The sequence below is a fragment of the Myotis nattereri genome, assembly GCF_964212035.1.
Source record: "Myotis nattereri genome assembly, chromosome: 5".
Taxonomy (NCBI): Eukaryota; Metazoa; Chordata; class Mammalia; order Chiroptera; family Vespertilionidae; genus Myotis; species Myotis nattereri.
In genome coordinates this window covers 72,359,121-72,376,017 of record NC_138080.1, presented here as the reverse complement: position 1 = coordinate 72,376,017, position 16,897 = coordinate 72,359,121, and the positions used below count along the sequence as shown (strand labels likewise).

Here is a 16,897-nt window from a genome sequence, read left to right as displayed (position 1 = left end):
ATATGTGTAACTCATCTATTGAAAAAATCCGCATTATTAACCGGTACACCTAGTAAGCGGATAAATGAGTGGGTGGATGGATGAGTGGCTAAATGGATGCATAACGTTAGGCAGTTGCCCAACTAGGTCTTGAATGGAACCCACTATTGCTGGATCTGACCAAACCATAATCTCTTAAAAAAGAAGCTTCCTTCTCATCCCTCTGTAAATCTGGTCCCCAAATCGGGCTCCATAGTCCTGTGAAAGGGAAACAAGCTTCTGAAAGGCTTCCTTAGACCCCCTCTGACTTTCATATCCTCATCAGTTTCCCAATCCAGAAGCCAAACTTTGATATATTTCCTCTCCCTCCCACCCTCCCCATCACCAACTCTACTGCCCAAGTACCCCTGGGATGTATCCTGTTCTCCCCATCCCTCCTGTTCCCACCTTGGTTCAGACCTCATCATCTCTCAGCCTCTTAACTGGTCTCTCTGTTTCCAGACTCACTCCCTATGACACATTCCAACCCCACCCACCCCAGAGGGACCTTTCCAAAATGCAGGCCCTTCTTGGTCTGGCAAGGGGCTCCACAGTCTGTTAGACTTCACATCCTGGATCTGCGGTTGGGCATTGGAGATGCTCCAAGATTCCACATACACAGCCTCTCCGGTTTGTCTCCTGTTGTTTCCTCCATTACACACTCCCCCTCCTCCAAACACCCCCCAAGACACACAAACCCACAGACACCCAGACACACAGCAAGGCCACAGGATGTTTGGATCACTCCTTGGGGAGTCCTGTCAGCTGGAGCCACAGAATCCCTTTGGGGACTCTGGGAATGAGGCTCCTGAGTGGCTTCAGGGTCTCTGCCTGGGGATAGGGTGTGTCTGTGCCCTCACTGGTTCTGGGTGGTGGTTCAGGCTGAGCATATGTTGGAGGGAAGGGAGAGCCTAACTACAGACTCCCCCTGCAGAGCTGACGATTAGTAATTAACTGGGAGGAATCACAGGGGTGAGGTTAATTGGGGAAAGAGGGAGGGCAGCTAGAGTTCTAGGGACTTTGCCCTTGACCCAAGGGTATAAAGTGGAAGGTCCCAGCTGCTCTTTGGGTCCTTGGGACTTCCCTGAGCAGCTGAGCAGGAGCTGAGACACAGAATCCTAAGGTGAGCCCAGAGTCCCCTCCTCCCAACCTCATCTTCAACTCTTAGTAGGAACAGTTCATTACCCCAGTCCCCCTCTTCCTGCCTCCATAACATCTCAGTACCAGCCCAGCCTGGCTCACTCCCAAAGTGAAAAGGACTTGTGTTCTTCCAGGACTGGGAAATCAGCTCAGGACACCCCCCCACCCCCCATCCCACAGCCAAGGCCCCTTGGGACAATGTTAGGGGTGGGAGTGAGGAGGTGTTGCTGAGGCAGCCTGGGGCACTCCCACCCCAACAGCCAAGAACTCCAGGGGCAGTTTGGGGCGGGGAGAGGGGGGCGCGGGACCTAAAACAAGCCTGGACTTCCCAGACTTGGGGACAGGGCGGGGGCCCTCCTTACCTAAACCAGTCCTGGCCTGAGCCTCATTCATGGGAGCAAGGTGGCAGGATTTGTTTCTTGTTGAGGGGTGAGGAGTAGGAGAAAGGTGGTCTGCCAAGGCCAGTGAGCCCTCCCGAGTGCTTGCCCAGCTGGTCCCTCGATCCAGAACAGGTGTCCATGGTTCCTCACTGCTCTCAGGACGAGCAAAACAGCTGCGCAGCCCATGCCGGGCCCCGGCCCACACCTGCAGCCTCTGCACATGTTCCCTGGCCCCTCCAGCTGCAGGGTGTCGGCAGCTTCTCCCCACACATGGCCCTTGCACACCTGCGGTCCCCTTCTCCTCCTGGTAGTGCCTACTGACGGTTCCTCTCAGTGTGACCCCTCTTCCCTCCTCCAAGGCCCACCCCACCGTGAGACTCTGGTGGCACCCATACCTGTCATTAGAACACTTGTTCCCATCACCATTTTCTTTTCTTTTTTTTTCTTTTATTAAATATATTTTATTGATTTTTTTACAGAGAGGAAGGGAGAGAGATAGATAATTAGAAACATCGATCAGCTGCCTCCTGCACACTCTCCACTGGGGATGTGCCCGCAACCCAGGCACATGCCCCTGACCGGAATCGAACCTGGGACCCTTCAGTCCGCAGGCCGATGCTCTATCCACTGCGCCAAACCGGTTTCGGCCCCATCGCTATTTTCTATCTATTTGAGGGATTATTTCATTGAAAAATGTCTCCCCACCACCCTTTGGATTTCATAGGGGCAGACATTGTGTATGTATCCAGTCACCACTGTACCCCAGCATCTAGGATAGAATAGATGCTCAATCTATTGCTGAATGAATGAATGCCCGAATCTTTGCTGAGCACCTGAGTGTGCTTCCCTGGGTATGGGGGTAGGGAGGTAGGGGGGAGTATTTCTATGGGTGTGTGGGATCACACTTCATGAATGTCTGTGCAAGTGAGTGTGTGGGTGTGGGCGGTAGATGTGTGAGTGTGTGAGTGTCCAGGACACAGCAGTTGTCATTCAATGTTGTTGCAGACACCACTGTGTGTGCCCGGGATGATGTCCTATGGAGAGAGGCTGGGGGGCCCTGCTGTCTCTCCAATCCCAGTCCGCAGGGGGCATGTGATGCATGGGGCGGCCTTTGCCTATGTGCCCAGCCCTCAGGGTGAGTGTGCCCCCACTCCCAGACCCTGCTTGCCCATGGTTGCCCACATCCTGGGTGAGACCTCCACCTCTCCAATCCACCCCTCCTGCCCTCCCTCGGACCCAGGGCCTCTGGGAACTCCTGATTAGCCTTCCTTCCCAGTCCTGCACAGGATCCCAGGGACCTCCGCCTATGCCTTCCCCAGTCTGGGCCCCGTGGCCCTCGCCGAGCACAGCTGCCCCTTTGGGGAGGTTCTGGAGCTCCATGACCCGCTGCCTGCCAAGCTGGCCCTGGAGGAGGAGCAGAAGCCAGGTGGGCTGAGTGGGGTGGCAGGGACACCAGCAGTCACTGCCCCAGCCCTCTGGCCGCTGTGCTCATGGTTGTCCCATCCCCAGAGCCTGGACTGGCCCAGAAGCTGCGCCAGGCTGGCGTGACACTCCTCAAGGTGCCACTGATGCTCACGTTCCTCTACCTCTTTGTCTGCTCCCTGGACGTGCTCAGCTCAGCCTTCCAGCTGGCTGGAGGTAGGGCTAGGGGAGGGGCCTGGGGAAAGGCCCCTGAAGGGCCTCAAGCAATGGTGACTCATGCTCCCCAGGGAAGGTGGCTGGTGACATCTTCAAGGACAATGCCATCCTGTCCAATCCGGTGGCGGGGCTGGTGGTGGGCATCCTGGTGACCGTGCTGGTGCAGAGCTCCAGCACCTCCACCTCCATCATCGTCAGCATGGTCTCCTCTGGCTGTGAGTCGACCCACTAGGGCCAGGGAGAGAGTGTGGGGAGCTGGGTGTGCTGCACAAGGGCTGGGGAGGGGCTAGGAGTGGGAACAGGGGACTGAGGGCTAAGGGCAGAGCCCTGGCAGCTCCCACTCTGTCCTCCAAGGCCTAGCCAGGAGTCTCCGTCTGGGGGGGTGCCCAGGATCCTGAAAGGTAGCAAATGGGGGGCACAACCCCAGGAAGGCTCACCTCCAGAACATCACGCAGCTCTTCATCCCATCCGTGGGAAACAGAAGCAGAGCGATGAGAGCAGGGAAGCTGTGGGAGACACACATATGGTTTCCGGGAGGGAGGTGGCTGCAGGCCGCTGGGAAGGGCAGGCTGCAGCTCGGCCAGGAGCCATGCTCAGGCAGCGGTGGAATTTCCTCCTCCGCAGCGGGGTCTCCGTTGTGCTCTGAGGCCTTTTATCTCCTTGGATGAGGGCCACCCAGATTACTGAGGTTTATCTCCTTTGCTTAAGGTCAACTGATTGTAGAGGTGAATCTGCAAAACCCCTTCACAACAATGTTGAGGTTAATGTTGGATTGAATAATTGGGTACCATAGCCTCGCCGAGCTGACACATGAAACTGACTGTCACACTCATGTCTACATGCCACGCCTAGTTGATTTGTAATGGCAGGTACATGTTTGCATATAGGACACATGCCCTCATATACACATGCCCCCACACATGTTCACACATGGGCATGTGCAGTGTATATTTACATATGTTACATGTATGTAAATCTACAGCACATGTACCTGTGACACCGAGGCTGGGCGGAGTGAGCAGCATGGCAGGAATGCCCACTAGTGGCCAGAACATGGGTAGTGGGTCTGGCAGGAGGTGCCGTGGGGACAGGAACTGGGTGGACACTACCCACTTAGTTAAGAGGCCCTTTCTTCTCCCAGTGCTGGAGGTGAGCTCTGCCATCCCCATCATCATGGGCTCCAACATTGGCACCTCTGTCACCAACACCATTGTGGCCCTGATGCAGGCGGGGGACAGGACCGACTTCCGTAGGTGAGGGGGGAGAGTGGTGACGGGTCTGTGTCTGTGGGGGGAGGGTCGTCCCAGACGCCAGGAGCCCCAGAACAAGCAAACCCAGGCTCCGGCCTACCTTGCCACGTGGCCTCCCTGCCCAGGGCCTTCGCGGGGGCCACTGTGCACGACTGCTTTAACTGGCTGTCAGTGCTGGTCCTGCTGCCCTTGGAGGTGGCCTCTGGGTACCTGTACCATGTCACTCGGCTGGTGGTGGCCTCCTTCAACATCCGCGGCGGCCAAGACGCCCCTGAGCTGCTTAAGATCATCACGGAGCCCTTCACGAAGCTCATCATCCAGGTGGGGGCAGGGCTGGCCGGGGTGGAGGCGGGGCACAGTGAGGGCCCACACTCACTCCCCCTGCCCACATCTTGCCCACAGCTGGACAAGTCTGTGATTACCAGCATTGCCATGGGTGACGAGTCCCTGAGGAACCACAGTCTCATCAGGATCTGGTGCGACCCAGACCCCATGAAGGTAAGTCCCAGGTCTGGCCCCAGGTGAGAAAACTCCCTTTTCAGACAGCTGACAGTTAGTGTCATTATCTTTTTTTAATGCTCCAAGTAGACCTTACAGACCATTAGCCTAGAGAGGGCAAAGATGTGACACTTTGACCATGAGACTGTGCCTACGGCAGATGTTGCTAATCTCTCCCAGCCTCACGCCAGCTTTAGGCAGCCACTACCAATCAATTAGAGTTGCCATGTAATCGATCTAGCCCAGTGGCTCGTAAAGTGTGGACCAGTGGCACCTGTACTACCTGGGAACCTGTTAGAGATGCAAAGTATTCAGCCTTTCCCCTCCACCTACTAAATCAGAAAAAATTCGGGGCCGGGGCCCAGCAGCCTAATTTCAGTAATTTCTCTGGTCTGCTCCATGCTCAAGTTTAAGAACCACTGCTCTGGCTCAACCCTCTGGTTTCACAAATAGAGAAATAGGCTCCAATGGGCTAAGAAACGTGCTGGAGCTTGTCCTGCCATGTGAGGGCGCAGAGCCCAGGTCTCACCGCCTAGGCCTCCTGCTTCCCCACTGGGGAGCAGGGCTTAGTGACTCAGCTCTGCGGATTTGGGGGGCACAGGTATGCGGGGGGAGGACAGGGCGAGAGTGCTATAAGGATCCCCAGGAAAGCAGGATCCCAGGAGCAGGACAAGCGGGCCATGTAGAGGCCTCACTGGAGACACAACAGCCCCTCGTGTCAACATCGGGGCTCCTCCCCTGGACACGCACACAGGCATGCATCCGCTTGCCCTTCTGCACTATTTCTGCTGCTTCCTGGCTTCTACTGCCTGGAATGAAGATCTCTTTGGCTGAGTCGGACACCCATGGGCCGGCCACTACAGCAGGCGAACAAGGAGGCAGCCATAAATGGGAAAATGCTTCAGCTAAAGCATAATCCTCAGTACCTGCTTCCCCTTGATTACACACAAGAAGTAACTCCACTTAGAACAAGATAGAAAGAAACTCAAAGCCCAAGCCTCTCCCCCACCCCGCCCCCCATCATCTCCTCTTGCTACTTGAAGTCACGGAGCCTTTATCCCGGTGTGAATAGAGAGCAACCTTTCAACCTGCCCTGCGAGGTTCCCTGGTCTGAATGGCACACAGCTCCAGCTCAGCCCTGCTGAGTCTCAGAGGCAGTTTGACATCAAAAAGCCCACGCAGGCAGCTTTTATGCTGCTTTGTGGCCTCTCTAACAAGCTCTACCTTCTCACCAGCTCGCAGGGGGCCCTCCCCAAGCTCTTCGGCTCATCACAATCCGCTCTACTTCCTAGCAAAGCCTGGGGGAGAGGAATCACACACTTTGATCTTTACAATAAAATAAGCCGGCACTCCTCGCTGCTCTGAAACCCTGCATGCAGCAGGCCCCTGCAGCACGTCCCACTGAACGGAGCCCTCCCCATGACATCCTCTCGCAGGGCGGGAGGTGGACAGGAGCATCCCACTTTCCACAAGAGGAACCTGAGGTTCATAGGCCTAAAGCAACCTGTGCAAGGTCCCTCGGCTGGGCCGTGGTCCCTGCTCCAGCGGCCACCTGCCTGAGCACTGGTTTCTCAGCCCAGCTCTGCCAGGAGACCCTCTAAGAGCAGTTTCCTTGGCTTGGAGAGTAACTGGCGGGTGGGACTCGAGCTCCCTGTTCTTACTCTCTCCCTTACGCTCTCGGGAGGTGATGTGTGTTAGCAGCTCCTCCTGCACCGAAGACTCGAGTTTTGCTTTGGCCACGGAGTCTCCCTGTGCTCCCTTCCAACCTGTCCCAGTTGCCTCCAGCTTTCACCAGGCTGGACCCGACTCGCCCAAACCAGTCTCCAGGAACCGTGTCACCAAGGAGAGAATGGAGAGTCTGAGCTTGTCCAGATGGTGGGGTGGGGTGTGGGGGAACAACAGGCAGTTTCAACACCTCTTGGCACTCTGGGGGCCTGACACTGTCCTGGGAATCACCTTCTTGTGTGGTCACATTGTGGATGGTCAACCAGACCTGCCTGGTTCCAACAAGTGTATTTTGAGGACTTGCAACCTGAGAAGCAGGGATTATTACATCCCTGTTCTACAGATGAGGCAACTGAGGCTCAGAGGGGTTTGTCCAAGTCCCTGTGATTGAGCTAGGACTAAAATCCTGGTGGAGTTTGGAGCCTGTGCCCCTGAATTTTCATCTTATAGCCTCTTCCAGATGCCACCCTGGTGTCCCACCATTAGTGCCCATTCCCCACTCCGCCCATCGCACCGAAAGGCACCAGGCGACCACTGCCACCCAGATAACCCTCCAGGAGTGAAGTGCTGCTCTAAGGAATTCTCCTCTTCGCCACCAGATGGCGATGCTGGCACGGTGATCCCCCTCCGCGTTCAGAAACAAAGACCCTCAGCTCCCCTTCCTCGGAAGGGAAAGGAGTCTTGGATCCCAGCATTCCTTTGTGAGCTTCATCGTCTCCTTCATTTCCCAGGGGTGCCTCCTGCATGTAGGATGGCTCTTCAGACATTTAAAGCCCAACTCTCTCTTCCAAGATTCCTCACAACTAGCTCCTGGGAGAGGTGGGCAGCATAACGGACCTCACGATGCAGAGAGGAAATGGAGGCCCTGAGAGGCTATGTGTTTGGCCCAGTGTCGCACAGCTTGGAGTGGCTCAGCTGGGGTTTGAGCCCAGGGCTGGCTGAGCTCATCCGTTCTGCTCTTCCCACAGAGTTCACCACCCCCACCGCGTGCCCCTCCCACTCCACCACGCCTCGAGGCCAGGACGGATGGCCACATGATGGGGTTATGCCCAGACCCCCGGCTTGCTAGCTCTTTGTCTAGGCTTCCGCCTCCTCCCTCCTTCCCTTTACAGTCTCTGGACGCCCCCTGTGAGCTCAGCCAGGGCCACACAATCCTAGGCAGGAACCCGAGATCTTGGCCCTCACCCTTGTCCTAACCCAACACTGCAAGCCCCAACTGGGACCCCAGAGAAGCTCTTCTCTTGCTCCAGCCTCCCAGGACCCCATAGGCCCCTCCCACACTCATCTCAGCAGTCATCTGTTTCCCAGGGCTCCAGGCTGGGATTCCCCAGGAAGGAAGATCCACAAAGTCCTCTCCACAAGGCCACGATCCTCAGAGAGATTCGCAGGAACCATTGATCCTGACCTAGGAAGCAATCACTCACACACACACACACTCACACACACACACACACACACGCACACTCACACACACACACACACACAAACACATACACATACACACTATTACCTTCCCAGATGGGTCCAGGGAGGCAGGGATTTGCCCTTACTTGAAGGCACTGTCATGAGCTAAGTCCTTAGGTGAGCTTTGCACACACATTTCTCTTGTCACCTTTTAAACAGCTCTTTTATTGTCCTGCTTTAGAGAGAACACACTCAGGGAGGTGATATGATATGTCTGAGGTAGCTAATATAAGCAGCAGGATTTGAACTCAGATCTGCCTAACAGCAAACACCTGACTCTCCCTCACACCTGGCTCTCTCTCTCTCACCTGGCTCTCTCCCTCACACCTGGCTCTCTCTCTCTCACCTGGCTCTCTCTCCCTCACACCTGGCTCTCTCTCTCACACCTGGCTCTCTCTCTCACACATGGCTCTCTCTCTCACACATGGCTCTCTCTCTCACACCTGGCTCTCTCCCTCACACCTGGCTCTCTCTCTCACACATGGCTCTCTCTCTCACACTTGGCTCTCTCTCTCACACATGGCTCTCTCTCTCACACCTGGCTCTCTCCCTCACACCTGGCTCTCTCCCTCAACCCTGGCTCTCTCCCTCACACCTGGCTCTCTCTCTCACACATGGCTCTCTCTCTCACACATGGCTCTCTCTCTCACACCTGGCTATCTCTCTCACACATGGCTCACTCTCTCACACCTGGCTCTCTCTCTCACACCTGGCTCTCTCCCTCACACCTGGCTCTCTCTCTCACACCTGGCTCTCTCTCTCACACATGGCTCTCTCTCTCACACATGGCTCTCTCTCTCACACCTGGCTCTCTCCCTCACACCTGGCTCTCTCTCTCACACATGGCTCTCTCTCTCACACTTGGCTCTCTCCCTCACACCTGGCTCTCTCTCCCTCACACATGGCTCTCTCTCCCTCACACATGGCTCTCTCTCTCTCACACATGGCTCTCTCTCTCTCACACCTGGCTCTCTCCCTCACACCTGGCTCTCTCTCCCTCACACATGGCTCTCTCTCCCTCACACATGGCTCTCTCTCTCTCACACCTGGCTCTCTCCCTCACACCTGGCTCTCTCCCTCACACCTGGCTCTCTCTCCCTCACACATGGCTCTCTCTCTCTCACACCTGGCTCTCTCCCTCACACCTGGCTCTCTCCCTCACACCTGGCTCTCTCTCCCTCACATCTGGCTCTCTCCCTCACACATGGCTCTCTCTCTCACACCTGGCTCTCTCCCTCACACCTGGCTCTCTCCCTCACACCTGGCTCCTCTCCCTCACATCTGGCTCTCTCTCTCACACATTGCTCTCTCTCTCACACCTGGCTCTCTCCCTCACACCTGGATCTCTCTCCCTCACACCTGGCTCTCTCTCCCTCACACCTGGCTCTCTCTCACACACCTGGCTCTCTCTCCCTCACACCTGGCTCTCTCTCCCTCACACCTGGCTCTCTCTCTCACACCTGGCTCTCTCCCTCACACCTAGCTCTCTCTCTCACACTTGGCTCTCTCCCTCACACCTGGCTCTCTCTCCCTCACACCTGGCTCTCTCCCTCACACCTGGCTCTCTCGCTCATGCCTGGCTCTCTCTCTCACACCTGGCTCTCTCCCTCACACCTGGCTCTCTCCCTCACACCTGGCTCTCTCTCTCACCTGGCTCTCTCTCTCACACCTGGCTCTCTCCCTCACACCTGGCTCTCTCCCTCACACCTGGCTCTCTCTCTACACCTGGCTCTCTCCCTCACACCTGGCTCTCTCCCTCACACCTGGCTCTCTCTCTCACCTGGCTCTCTCTCTCACACCTGGCTCTCTCCCTCACACCTGGCTCTCTCCCTCACACCTGGCTCTCTCTCCCTCACACCTGGCTCTCTCTTTCACCTGCATAGCAGTTCCTACCACTTGCTTGGCTTTTCTAAATGAGCCCATCAGAGACTATTTCCTCCTGGTTCCTTGGCCTGCATTTGGGGCTGGGCTTGAGGGTGCCCCACGGCTCTGGTGTGGCTAGCTGGCAACACAGCTAACTAAGCATGTTGCCCCACACAAGGGAGCACATACCACTAACATAAACGCCGACTTAAAGCCAGGTGTCATGAATAGGTCTTACCTTTATCATACATTTTTTAAATGACACAGTTTGGACTCAAGCCTAATGGAGCGGTAATATCCAAGTGCCAGGACCCGTCTGTGCCCCTACCCTCAGCACCAGGGGAGGTCAGAGGCTGTGGGATGCAGAGTTTCAGGGGGGAATGGAATCAGCACCCATATCAGCTCCGAAGACCAGAATGTGTTTGTGGGGAGAAGAGGGAAGTTGTGGCTCTTGCATTTCGCCTGGGGCCCTGGGAGTAAATCATTCCCCTCTGTGAGGTGGCAGGTCTCCAGCCAGCCCAGCCCACTTTCTCCTTTCATACTCGGTCTGGGGGAAGGGGAAGGTGCACCAAGTTGCATTAAAAAATAATAATAATAACTCCTTAGCCTAACGAGGCTACAAATTAGTGCTCCCTAGACCAGACCGGCCTTCACAGAATTGTACAGCATGTCTTAAAGCGGTTGTCAGCACTTACAAATAGGGAGGCTTAATTTAAAATTATAGAGCTGTGGTCTCCCTTGTAGAATCAGGCCCTTCGGCCATGCTAGGCTGTGTCCCTGGGTGGTGACAGTGGCCTGGGCCTGAGTGGCTACTACCCCGATAGGCCCAGCCCATGGCCGCCACCAGCGCCAGCCTGAGCCCCTCACCGAGGCTACTTGCCTGGCCTGCGTCCTCTGAACTGAGGGGCCTCCCCAGGAGCCCCCATCACTTCACTGATCGTAACGGGGGGAGGAAAGCACTGTGGGGCCTGGACTCTGCCCACCAGTGGGCCCCTGCCCCGCAGCCTTCTCCAGACAAGGAACTGAGCAAGAGGAAAACAGACCTCGGGCTGGGTGCCTCAGATGAGAGGCTGGGGCAAGGATGCTGGGGGAGAGGGAGCCCAGGAGGGGATAAAACACGGGGAAAGGGAGTTTTCCGAAGAGAGCCAGGGGCAGCAGCATCGTGCCAGGAAGAGGTGGGAGAAACAAGGACAGGAAGCCGCCGGGTCAGGAGGCCCTGTGCGCCCAGAGAGAGCCAGTTCAGCGGATGACGGGGCAGAATTGCAGAGGGCTGACCGTGGCCAGATTCTTGCGTGGCAGATATTTTCACCCCCATCTCTCCAGCAGAGGAGACAGGCTCAGAAAGGGCAAGTGAACCACCGAGACCACGTAGCCAGGAGACCCACTGCCGTTCTCCCATCCCCGTCGCTCCCTCATCTCCATCTTCCCCCCAACTCCAGGCTGCATGTTCCTAAATTCCCTAAGTCACCCTCCTCTCCATCTAGGCTCCCACCCCCATGCCCAGGGCAGAGGCCAACCGCAGCCAGACCCTCGGAAATGCCACCATGGAGAAATGTGAGTGCCGGCAGCAGGGAGGGGTCTGGCTGGCAGGGGCAGCGCCTGGCAGAGGTAGGGCTGTCCCCCAGGAGGGATGGCTGCCAACCAGCCCAGCTCCTGAGGTTTAAGGAGACTGAGGTGGGGCCTTGGGCTCCAAGTCCAAGGGGGTGGCAAAGGTGGGGGGCTGGGAGCTGGATGGGGGGGTCAGTCCTCAGCAGCTTGACACCCCTCCCAACAGGCAACCACCTCTTCGTGAACACAGGGCTGCCCGACCTGGCCGTAGGGCTCATCCTGCTGGCTGGCTCCTTGGTGCTGCTGTGTACTTGCCTCATCCTCCTTGTCAAGACGCTCAACTCTCTGCTCAAGGGCCAGGTGGCCAAGGTCATTCAGAGCATTATCAACACTGGTGAGCACCAGGCGGTGGGCGAGCGGGCCCCAGAATGGGCCCTTCCAGATCGCACTAACTCCTGACACTGCCTTGCTGTGCCATCTGGGTAAAGCCCTACCGTATCCGAGCCTCAGTTTCCCCGTGTGAACAAAGAAGAGACTTACCTGGGTGGTTTCTGAGGCCCCTGAGATGCTGACAGCTGGGGAGCGGTGGCTGCCTCTGGCCATGGTTCCATTCCAGCAGGTAACTAAAAAGGTTAGCAGTGGCCTCCGCTTGATTGAATCGGCAAATAATCATCAAGCCTTTACCATGGGCCAAGCACGGTATAGTGTTGGGAGTAAGAGGTGAGGCACACAGCCTAGAGTCCCCCTCTAGGAGGATGGCAATGAAAACCTCATTATGGGGGAGGGGAGAATGAGCCAGGGAGAAGGCAAAACTGACAACACAATAGAGTACAGAAGAGGCTGCTTTGGTCAGCGGCCTTTGTGCAGATGTGACATCTGAGCAAAGACCTAAATGAGAAGGAGTCAAGATACGGGTGGAGGGAACAGCCGTGCAAAGGCTTGGAGGCCAGGACCAGCTGGGCAGGTTTGCCGCACAGAATGGGAGCCAGCGGGCATCCTGGAGAGAGGCAGAGAGAGGTCAGAGAGGTGAGGGGGAGCGGATCATAGGGCCACCGGCTGCGCTCAGAGCCTGGACTTTGTTAAGGATAACGGGGGCAGTGGGGGTTGAGGACAGAGAGTGACACCGTCCGGTGGTTTTTATTGTCAGCTTCATTCTGGCACAGGCAGAGGCCGCATGGCAAATGCTGGAGGGGAGCTTGGAGGAGGGAGGGGGGTGGGACACAGCCTGCCTGAGCACTGGGTCAGGAGGGCTTTCCAGGAGCAGTGATGTCCACCGGGGCCTGAAGGTGGACGTGTACGAGTGGGAAGGAGAGCCAGGCTGAGGGAACCGAAGGTGTGACTGAGCCAGGCTGAGAGGAGCCTGCAGAGGCCCTCCCAGCTGAGCAGGGGACCGGCAAAGGCCCCACTGGAAACGCACCCAAGACCTCCTCCTCAAGGAGGGCTCCCCCTGCGGTCCCAGCCCCACCCTGACCCTGCGGGGCTGGTTTCCCCACAGACTTCCCCACCCCCTTCACCTGGGTCACCGGCTACTTTGCCATGATGGTGGGCGCCGCCATGACATTCGTGGTCCAGAGCAGTTCTGTATTCACCTCGGCCATCACCCCACTCATCGGTGAGTGCTTCTGCCGGGGTGGGGGCGGGGTGGCAGGGAAAGGGCTGAGGGGGAGCTGGGAGACCACATCTTCCCTCTTCCCCCCAGGCCTGGGTGTGATCAGCATTGAGCGCGCCTACCCCCTCACGCTGGGCTCCAACATCGGCACCACCACCACAGCCATCCTGGCTGCCCTGGCCAGCCCCCGGGAGAAGCTGTCCAGTGCCTTCCAGGTGTGCCTGGGAGAGCAGCCCTGCCAGAGAGGACCGTGCTGGGCCTGGGGTGTGGCGCTGACCCTTGGTGGGACGCTGAGTAACAAGCTGTTGACTGCTAACTAGGCCAGCGGCTCTGCCAGCCTCTGCGGCAGCCATGTGGTGGTGCCGCCCTCAGGACCTTGCTGTCTTCCAGGAAGATGTGACTCAGTCCACCAATGAGCAGGGGTGGGGTGTGCACTCTGAGGGAGGGGTGCTGTGAGGGGGGCCTGGCCAGTCTGGGGGATCGAGGATGAGTAGGGGGGACTCGGCAGAGCAGTGGCTGTTCTAGGAGAAGTAGTAATGACAAGCAGGGGCTCAGGTCAGGGTGGGGACCCATCAGGAGGCCAGAACTGCTGAGGCAGAAACTAGGAGAAATCGTTTAGCTCCTGGATTTGGGGAGCATCTGCTGGGGAAGTCCTAGAAGCGGGGTTTGAGGGGGAGATGTGGGGAGTCCAGGGCAGTGATTATTTGCCAACTGGCCCAGAAGTGTTTCGGTGTTTTACTGGGGGCACGTCAACCCTAGTGTGACTTTCCTGCTGCCCAGACCAGGCCGGGCCCTATATCTGTTCCCACGGTCCTGGCTTGGGAGTGGGCCTGTGCCCACCTCAGCCCCTTTGCCCTCTTCTCTGCAGATCGCCCTCTGCCACTTCTTCTTCAACATCTCAGGCATCCTGCTGTGGTACCCGGTGCCCTGCACCCGCCTGCCCATCCGCATGGCCAAGGCCCTAGGCAGATGCACCGCCAAGTACCGCTGGTTTGCCGTCCTCTACCTCCTGCTGTGCTTTGTCTTGATGCCCTCGCTGGTATTTGGCATCTCCATGGCAGGCGGGTGGGCCATGGTGGGTGTGGGTGCACCCTTCGCGGCCCTGCTGGCCTTCGTGGTGCTCGTTAGTGTCCTGCAGAGTCGCAGCCCCAGGCACCTGCCCAAGTGGCTGCAGACATGGGACTTCCTGCCCCGGTGGATGCACTCCCTACAGCCCCTGGACCGCCTCATCACCCGCGCCACCCTGTGCTGTGCCAGGCCCGAGCCCCGCTCACCCCCACTGCCCCCCAGGGTCTTCCTGGAGGAGCTGCCCCCTGCTACACCCTCTCCCCGCCTTGCCCTGCCTGCTCACCACAATGCCACCCGCCTCTAGGCTTCAGCCCACACTGCCACCTGGGGCAGGGAAGGGCCTGTGCCTGGTGCCCGGGTGGGAGGGGAGGGGTGTGTGTCTGTGTACATGCTCCTGCCCTTGAGCAGGCCCTCAGAGGTCTGGGCTGCGTGACTGGGTTGCTGTGTGAGCCTGTGCCAGCCTGCACGTGTGTCCATCATGGTGCACCTGTGGCTCTCTGCAGGCCGCAGGGCACCTGCGATGACTTCCAGCCCTTTGCACATTGTTTGGAGGCTGGTGCTTGTGTACTTTTGTCCACACAACTCCAACGGGGCTGGGTGGGAATGAGGGTGGGTCTGAGTACCTGACTCCCAGCTGTTTGCTCATGCAGAGATGTCACTGGCTGAATTCTCACCCTCTCCCTTCCACTTCCCTTCCTCCATGCCATTCTCCTCTTCCTCACCCAGCTTTCTGCATCACTGCTACAACCCCCTTTCCCAACACTGCCTGATTTTAAAAAAGAAAAAAGGAATTAAACTTTGATTATGCATTTGAAAATCTGTTTGTTCTCATTTGGAGGGGAGGAGAGACCACAGTTAGGGGTTCAGGAGCACTATCTCCCCTCTCAAGACAGCCTGCTGTTCCCTGGGAGAGCCAGCCGACAAGCTCACCCCAACCATTTCCTGGCTCTGCCTTAATGAGTCCAATCCACAGCCCAGACTGCCTGAAAGTCCCCAAGGTCAAGGCCAGTGTTAGCAGGGCTCTCTGCACCTCCATCCCCCAGCCCACCAGGCTGCCTCTGGTTTCTTCTCATCTCTGGACTCACCTACCTCACTGACTCCCTCCCTCCCTCCCTCCCTCTTTCTGGCATGAGATCAATTCTCCCCAAAGCAAGTGACTTGTGGGACTTATGGGGACTACTGTGAGAGGGGACCAGGAGGTTCAAAGTGCACAGGACAAGCCAGGATACAGGGGGGCAGGAACCAGCCACCCTCCCTCCTCCTACCCTTGTCCATCTTTGACAATAAGCCATGTCTCATTTAAACCCACTCAAGTTTTCAATTCCTCTTCTTCTGTAGCCTCCCCCCACCCCAGCTGAGGCATGCAGGGGAGGGTGCAGGGATTGGAGGTGCCAACGTTCCTCCCTCCAGTCCAGGGTATCTGTGGAGCCTTTGGACCCCAAGGGGACTGGAGGCTGTAGGGCCCAGACCTGGCTGTGATGATCTTGGACACAGTCCTCCACCCACCCTCTTGGAGGCAAGTGGGGAAGATGCAAGAGACAGGGAGCCCCAGAGACGCTCCCCAAGCTACCAGCCACACCTGTCACCTGTCCACAGCCCCTGCTAGTGCTTCCTCTCGCCAAGTGGAAGAGGCGAGAAGCACTCTGAGGTGCGGCCTGGGGAGGGGTGTGGGAAGGTGGGGAGGAGACTCCCTTAGGGTTCATCCTGCACGGCTGTGGGGACAGTTTTGTGGGAAAGGATGCTCAGGTCTGAGCTAGAGAGTTTGAGAAGGCTGCTGCCTGGGGCTCTTGCTCAGCTTCGGTGTCCCTAGGGCCCTGGGAAGTCTCCAAGGCCCGCCGCGCCCCTGACTCTGGCCTGGGGAGTCAGGTCAGAGCCTCTGCAGGGCACCCAATGGGAGGGCACCCAGTGGGAGTCATAATCCCAACTCCACCAGGTGACCTTTCTGCAAGGACCTTCCAGAAAACTGGTGTCCTCCTCAGCAACAACTCCCACCCCCACCCCCTGCAACCAGAGGATGAGTCCGCCATTCCCAGGTCTGAGTTTATTTTGTCTCCGCGGCCATCACATGGCTGCTCTGCTAGGTGCCCTGAGTGCGCAGCCAGTGGGTCAGCTCGTGCACCTTCTTGTTGAGGATGCCCCCGTGCACGCCCCGCCGGCCCATGAGCACGAGAAGCGCGCGCGGCGTGTGGCCCACGCAGACCGCGCGCCCATCCAGCCCCTTGGTGCGCGCGTCCAGCACGCCGTCGCCCTCCGCCAGCAGGTGGTCTCTGATGACGCAGCAGCGGCGGCCCGCCACGCTCAGGCCGGCCTGCAGGAAGGTGCACCGGTCCTGCCCCGTGAGCACACCCACCTCCTGCGGCGAGATGGCGGCCAGCAGTCCCCCGGGCCGCGATGCCCACACACAGCGATTGTCCGAGTGGCCCACGATGGCTACGTCGTCGATGCGCTGGTCCTGCAGCACCGCACTGATGTAGGCTTTCCACTCGCCCATTCTGACTCGGCGCTGGTCCCTCGCCTGGCACTTCGGAGGGTTGCCGGGCTGCTCCCGCCTAAAATGCTGGGGGCACTGTGACGGATGCGAGGGCGGGGTTATGACGCTGAGGCTGGCGGCGGAGAATGGGGGCGGGGTTGGACCTGTCACCTGGTGAAGTTCACATTTAGCCTGAAGGAGGAGATTGCATGAGAGTGGAAATAAT

The 16,897-nt window shown here is 57.9% G+C and overlaps 2 protein-coding genes across 2 annotated transcripts; one reads left to right on the top strand and one right to left on the bottom strand.

The window, feature by feature from the left end:
- The first annotated feature begins 1,085 nt into the window (after positions 1-1,085).
- SLC34A1 (solute carrier family 34 member 1) lies at positions 1,086-15,014 on the top strand. Its single transcript, XM_081093515.1, has 13 exons — positions 1,086-1,141; positions 2,544-2,673; positions 2,815-2,964; positions 3,048-3,176; positions 3,248-3,391; positions 4,318-4,429; positions 4,552-4,747; positions 4,829-4,924; positions 11,461-11,530; positions 11,751-11,918; positions 13,020-13,136; positions 13,224-13,348; positions 14,002-15,014. The coding sequence occupies exons 2-13, from the start codon at positions 2,565-2,567 to the stop codon at positions 14,503-14,505; spliced, it is 1,920 nt and encodes a 639-aa protein (XP_080949641.1). The 5' UTR covers positions 1,086-1,141; positions 2,544-2,564; the 3' UTR covers positions 14,506-15,014.
- Positions 15,015-16,236: 1,222 nt separating this feature from the next.
- On the bottom strand, positions 16,237-16,832 carry PFN3 (profilin 3). Its single transcript, XM_081090704.1, has one exon. The coding sequence runs from the start codon at positions 16,690-16,692 to the stop codon at positions 16,279-16,281; it is 414 nt and encodes a 137-aa protein (XP_080946830.1). The 5' UTR covers positions 16,693-16,832; the 3' UTR covers positions 16,237-16,278.
- Between the last annotated feature and the right edge of the window lie 65 nt (positions 16,833-16,897).

Excerpts from the sequence above, each read along its gene's own strand:
- PFN3 (XM_081090704.1), bottom strand. The coding sequence starts at position 16,692 with ATGGGCGAGTGGAAAGCCTACATCAGTGCGGTGCTGCAGGACCAGCGC.
- SLC34A1 (XM_081093515.1), top strand. The coding sequence starts at position 2,565 with ATGATGTCCTATGGAGAGAGGCTGGGGGGCCCTGCTGTCTCTCCAATC. Across the intron at positions 2,965-3,047 it reads GGAGGAGGAGCAGAAGCCAG|AGCCTGGACTGGCCCAGAAG; the intron begins GTGGGCTGAGTG and ends TCCCATCCCCAG. Across the intron at positions 3,392-4,317 it reads CAGCATGGTCTCCTCTGGCT|TGCTGGAGGTGAGCTCTGCC; the intron begins GTGAGTCGACCC and ends TTCTTCTCCCAG.